Source organism: Brassica napus, chromosome C9 (genome assembly GCF_020379485.1).
Source record: "Brassica napus cultivar Da-Ae chromosome C9, Da-Ae, whole genome shotgun sequence".
Lineage (NCBI taxonomy): Eukaryota > Viridiplantae > Streptophyta > Magnoliopsida > Brassicales > Brassicaceae > Brassica > Brassica napus.
Window position 1 is genome coordinate 19,769,411 of NC_063452.1, and position 6,675 is coordinate 19,776,085.

Here is a 6,675-nt window from a genome sequence, read left to right on the forward strand (position 1 = left end):
ATCAATTTTAGCATTTTAAAGAAATTTTTGATACTATGTTGAATGCACAAATTGTTTGACAATAAGTATAGCGTACCCCCTAATTCAACCTAGAGATCGAGGAAATTCAATAAAACAAATATTCATGTCACTTGCGTGATAAGCATGAAACCATAGCAAGGATAATGTGATTATCACGTTTCACAATTTTACTGTTTACATATGTTATAGTCTTATGAAATATTTGTTGCTTTAACTTGATTTATTATGATTATCACGCACACATTTTATTTATATCAAAGTAATAAATCATACTATAGAACGACTTATTTCATATTATTTTATAGAGAGGTCAGATAAAATATTCAGTACCGTATAAATAAGACCAAACACGGGAAAAAAATCATAGAAGATTGCAGACTTAATAAACAAAACTTTTGAGTTTTCAAGAAATTAACGCACTGTCTATTGCAAGAGATGCAGTCCATTTAGCTGTACACAGTCGGAGTATTATAAATGGTATAAGAGCCAAATCCAATATAGAGTTACACTAATATGAGTGACAATCCTAGAGCGCAATGAGAACGTTATGTTTTGTGAGGAGTGATTGTAATATTCTTGTTTGTGATATACGTTAAAAAGTTCAAGAGAATTGATTTATATAACTATTTTTAAAGTGTATTTATCATTTCGGATATGTATCCAAAGAGAAATTTAGAAATAAATGTGCTTTATCTTGAGTATTCAATAGATGGATGATCTATTGAAAAAATTCATAATCTCGTGTGAGTGAGATCAAACCACGAAAAAGTTCACGTGACAATTGTAAGATCATAAATAAACAAAATTTTTGAATTTCCAAAAAAACTAATGTTTTGTCTACGGGTCAAGTAGCAAACATGAAAAATACACTAGCCGTAGGTGGTCGGACCATTATAGTATTATTTGTTCCTTTGGAACAATGAATATTCTCTGGTAAATCATATATTACCATATTTTCTATTTAAAGATTATCTAAATATTAAATATTAGATTTACATTTACATTTTATAGTTCGATGTATTTAAACTTTAATTTTGATAAATTACAAAACCTCAAATTTAAAATGTAAATGTAAATTTTAAATATGTGTATGCGTGTCATGATCATGTTTAAAGTATATAAACGGCATGTGTTACACTGCTATAGTGATTTTATATTATTACTAATTATACAAAAGTTTTTTTTCGCGGCTAACAAATGTATATTAACTACTCTAAACCCCAATGGATTATATAATAATAAGAAGCAGGCTATCACGTCTCTCTCTCTCTCTCTCTCTCTCTCTCTCTCTCTCTCTCTCTCTCTCTCTCTCTCTCTCTCTCTCTCTCTCTCTCTCTCTCTCTCTCTCTCTCTCTCTCTCTCTCTCTCTCTCTACTGCTCCTTCTGCTTCTGTATAAATTTGCCACCATATTGTTCAATTTGTCACCTCATATCCTCTCTCTCATGCTTTCCTCTAACTCTCCATAGAAGTTCTAAATCTCCTTCAAAGCTGATGAAGGTTAATATTGCTTACTTCTATCGAATTTATTTTATACCTTATCATGTTGGATTTTTTTAGCTTTAAAATTTATTTAGTTCTCATTCTTTTGTCTTTTACACAATTTCATCCATACATAGCTCAAATACTAATAATAAAAAGCGATACAATGGCCACTAAAAATTTACAACGTTCTTTGCTGATAAAAAAAGTACGTAGCATAATCTTATAGAACTTACAAGTTATATATTTTTCATACAAATAAGAACGTAGCATAATCTTTCTAACAACTTTTTTACAACTAAATATATATATATATATATATATATTTGTGAACATTTTTCTCGTACATACAAATTTGGGTTATACAAAACACATAAGCTGATGAACTGAAATCTTGAATTTTTTACCTCGCTTGGTCAGGCTCAAGGAATGCCTGAAAAACAACTAGGAGTGCTTAAGGCACTTGATGTTGCGAAGACGCAACTGTACCATTTCACGGCGATTCTCATTGCTGGAATGGGTTTCTTTACTGATGCCTACGATCTCTTCTGTGTCTCTCTGGTGACCAAACTCCTTGGCCGCATCTACTACTTCAATCCACTGTCAGACAAGCCTGGCTCACTTCCCCCTCACGCTGCGGGAGCGGTCAATGGTGCGGCTCTTTGTGGAACCCTTGCTGGTCAGCTCTTCTTCGGATGGCTCGGTGACAAGCTTGGAAGAAAAACAGTGTATGGTATCACTTTGATCATGATGACTTTGTGCTCCATCGGTTCGGGTCTCTCCTTCGGTAACAAAGCCACGGGTGTCATGACCACCCTCTGCTTCTTCAGGTGAAGTTACAATTATATATGTATGCTTACTAATAGTATCTTTGATATGCTTCTTTTATGACTAGTCAAATTCAAACCTGATATATATTTTGATATGCATCTTTTTCTGATTAGTCAATTTAAACCTGATATATATATACACACACACACTAACATAGTTGCCCCAAAAAAAAAATACACACTAACATTAATGTTTAGGTTTTGGCTGGGATTTGGTATTGGAGGTGACTACCCTCTTTCTGCGACTATTATGTCTGAATACGCCAACAAGAAGACTCGTGGTGCTTTCATCGGTGCGGTATTTGCTATGCAAGGTGTTGGTATATTAGCTGGAGGTTTTGTGGCACTTGTAGTATCTTCTATATTCGACATGAAGTTTCCAGCACCAACCTATAAAGTTGATAGGGTTCTCTCAACGCCTCCTCAGGCTGATTACGTTTGGCGAATCATCGTCATGTTTGGTGCTCTACCCGCAGTCTTGACTTACTACTGGCGCATGAAAATGCCAGAGACCGCTCGGTACACTGCCTTGGTCGCAAAAAACATCAAACAAGCCACACAAGATATGTCCAAGGTCTTACAAATACAACTTGAGGTGGAGGAAAGAGCGGCGGATATCATGAAAGACCCCAGACTTAGCTATGGCTTGTTCTCCAAGGAATTCGCCAAACGACATGGTCTTCCACTACTCGGATGTACAACCACATGGTTCTTGCTTGACATTGCCTTTTACAGCGAAAACCTGTTCCAAAAGGATATCTTCTCGGGTATCGGATGGATCCCAAAGGCATCCACTATGAACGCCATCCATGAGGTTTTCAAGATTGCTAGGGCTCAAACTCTCATCGCGCTCTGTAGTACTGTCCCTGGTTACTGGTTTACGGTTGCGTTTATTGAGATCATGGGAAGAGTCGCGATCCAGCTGATGGGATTCTTCATGATGACTGTCTTTATGTTTGCCATTGCCTTCCCTTATGATCACTGGACCAAACCGGAGAATCGTTTAGGGTTCGTGGTTATGTACTCTCTCACTTTCTTCTTTGCCAATTTTGGACCAAACGCAACCACTTTCATTATACCGGCTGAGATATTCCCAGCTAGGCTAAGATCCACGTGCCATGGGATATCGGCCGCAACAGGTAAGGCTGGAGCCATCGTGGGAGCTTTTGGGTTCCTATACGCAGCTCAGCCACAGGACAAGACCAAGACGGACGCAGGATATCCACCGGGAATTGGAATCAAGAACTCACTGATCACGCTTGGTGTCATCAACTTCGTCGGTATGCTCTTCACCTTCCTTGTCCCTGAGCCCAAAGGAAAATCCCTCGAAGAACTATCCGGTGAGAATGAGGTTGGGAAATGATCATGGAGAAATTGTTGTTTTTGTATTTTTCAATTTTATTATGTGGAGTGTGGAGTTTGTTTTGTTTTTCTTCTGTTTTTCACCGATCTTGACGATATGATGTTTATAAGAAGAATAATATTTCTAATCTTCCGAACGTTAGCGAACTTGATTGGATTCTGTTGGGAAGAAGATGAAGTTGATGTATTTTTTTGAGAGAAATATCTATGTGTTAAAAGTATTATTGTGATGTAAACCATATGTTAAAATCCTAGCTAATAGGTAGCCTAGTGGTTGAATTATGTGTAGATTCAAGTTTCAGTCTTGGGTTTGATTCTCTTTGCATTTAAATTTTTGTTTTAAATAAATTAACTAAACAATGTATAAGTTCAAAAAAGTAGACAAATCTTAAACAGGTTACCAACAATTAAATAAACATCAATTATGATTTATGAGATAATCACTACAAGAAAACAGCAAGGATTCTGAGGGAAAAAAATCGTCGGAATTTCGTCGGAATATCGTTATTCCGACGACATACCGACGAAACAAGTCATCGGAAATAATTCCTCGGAATTTCTTCTTTCCTCGGAAATCCCTCGGAAATTTCCGACGGAATTCCGAGGAACCAAATTTCCGAGGAAATTCCGAGGATCACTAGTTTGTCGGAAATCTCCTCGGAATATACCGAGGGAGAACTTCGTCGGGATATTTCCTCGGAATTCATCGATCGATGCGTTTTTGGACATATATACATCGATCGATCGGAATATACCGAGGGACATTTTCCTCAGAATATTCCGAGGAAAGGTGTCCCTCGGAATATTTCGAACGTTTTTTTATAAACAGATCGATCGATGGACTTATGTCCAAAAACGCATCGATCGATCGAGTAAAAAATGTAATGAATTTCCTCGGAATGTAAAAAATATTAATTTTTTTTTTAAAATAAAATTTTTGAAATTTAAATTCGAAAATATAAAATTAAAATTAAAATTGAAATCATATTAATTAATATTCAAAGTTTCACAAATAAAAATAAAACATTCCGAGTTTTTGGAAAAAAAAAAACTACGGGTCTGGCACGTCCGGGAACACCTCGTTCGGGTACATCATCTCCATCATTTGCTGGTTCAGCCTCCTCTGTGCCTCATAGCCCGCCTGTTGAGCCGCCATCTGGGTCTCCAACAAAGATATACGATCATCCTTGTCCTTCAACTGAGCCGTAAGTACTTCTGGATCAACAAAGGGCGGTGGTGCAGAAGAAGGAGGAACCGACCGGGTGCGACGACCCAAACCGACCAAACGTCTCTTCTTCTTTGGAACCGACTGAATAGAAAATAGCCAAATTTACAAATTTAAACCAAAAAATAAATGAATTGAACTTTAAAAAAAACAGAACTTACGGATTCAACGATTTCGTTGATTCGAAACCGGGACAAGTTGGTCGAAGCCGTCGAAGCGTCATCCTCGGTTTGAAGCTGAGACACTTCGTCTACCACCTGAGTTTGGACCAGGTCGACCACGTCCCTCACAAGACCGTCATCAATCTGGCCGGTCTTCTTGTTGGTATACGCCCTCCTCATTAGGGCGAGATCATCAACCGGCTCGCCATCATTTTCTTCCGCCTTGAAAAAAAACATAAATTAAAGAAACATTAGAAATTAGAAGAAATGCACAATAAATTAAAATTCTGAAACTCAAATAATTGAAAAAAAAACGGTTGAACTTACCATGCGATCTCCCAGAGTGGCAATAGATTGAGCACCCAAGTTATGCTTGTAGATGCCCTTCCCTTTACGGTCGCTCCTGCGGTTGGTGGAGTTGGTGGAAGAAGTTTCTTTCGTCTCTTCCTTATCCCAATGCGCACACAACTCCTTCCAGACCGTGTCGTTCATCGACTTTGGGACCTTTTAATAAAAAAAAAAGAAAATAGTTTAATAAATTAAAAAATAGTTTAATAAATTAAAAAATTGTTTAATAAATTAAATCGAACCTTATTGATTTCCCACTTCTTCTTCCACTCGTGGATCTGCTTCCCATAGTTGTCCATAACTTTATGGACGAAGTGGTGATAGATAAAGAGCGTCTCATCGGAATTCCAGTTGAACTCTTGCTGAAAAAAAAACACAATTAGTAGAAAATTTATATTAAAGATTAAAAATATAAGTAAAAAATTAGAATACTTACCGCAAACTGACGAAACCACAGAACCTGCTTGTCGGTAGGGAAGTGAGTGAAAGTCGGATGTCCCCTGTCGAGGGCCGAGTACATCATACGGTTGATCCATGCGCTGATCCCGTTCCCGGATCGGTTGAACCTAATAAAAAGAACAAACGGTTAATAATGAATCCAAATTTAAAGAAAAAAAATGTTTAATTACCATGTTTGACCCCGTCCATGTGGATACGGAGTGAGATACGGAAGATGGTCACGACTGGGCTGTTGAACCAATTCCGCAACACTCATCACTCCCGGAGGACCCGGAGGAACAGGAGCGGATGCAGCAGCGGGAGCGAGAGGAGCAGGAGCAGGTGCAGCAGAGAGAGATGTATGGTTGGAGCTGTGGGGCGAAGGGGAATCCTGAATATGGCTGGAATCCCGAGACTGGCTCCCCGTACCACCACGACCACGACGCTGTCGAGGCCGGGTCTGATCATCATGAGACCTGTAAATTAAAAAAATATATTTAATAAATACAGAAATATATAAATTAATTTTTTAAAAAAAAAAATCTCAAATAATTTAATCACAAAAAAAGATTTATATATATTAAAAATATTTAATAAATATATAAAAATAGTTCTAATAAACAAAAAATAGTTTTAATAAATAAAAAATAGATTAATAATTACAAAAAATAGTTTTAATAATATATATATATATATATATATTTAAAATATTTTTAAATCCCAAATAATAGTTTTTATTCGCAAAAAAAGTTTTATAGATATTTAAAATGTTTTGTAAAATCCAAAAAATCGAATTTATATACAAAAAAG

The 6,675-nt window shown here is 36.7% G+C and overlaps 1 protein-coding gene across 1 annotated transcript; it reads left to right on the top strand.

The window, feature by feature from the left end:
* Window positions 1-1,922: 1,922 nt before the first annotated feature.
* Window positions 1,923-4,329, top strand: LOC106403887 (probable inorganic phosphate transporter 1-3). The gene is made up of 2 exons (XM_022695429.2): window positions 1,923-2,331; window positions 2,530-4,329. Exons 1-2 carry the CDS (start codon window positions 1,931-1,933, stop codon window positions 3,692-3,694), a joined length of 1,566 nt encoding a protein of 521 aa, XP_022551150.2. The 5' UTR covers window positions 1,923-1,930; the 3' UTR covers window positions 3,695-4,329.
* Window positions 4,330-6,675: the final 2,346 nt, after the last annotated feature.

Excerpts from the sequence above, each read along its gene's own strand:
- LOC106403887 (XM_022695429.2), top strand. The coding sequence starts at position 1,931 with ATGCCTGAAAAACAACTAGGAGTGCTTAAGGCACTTGATGTTGCGAAG. Across the intron at positions 2,332-2,529 it reads ACCACCCTCTGCTTCTTCAG|GTTTTGGCTGGGATTTGGTA; the intron begins GTGAAGTTACAA and ends ATTAATGTTTAG.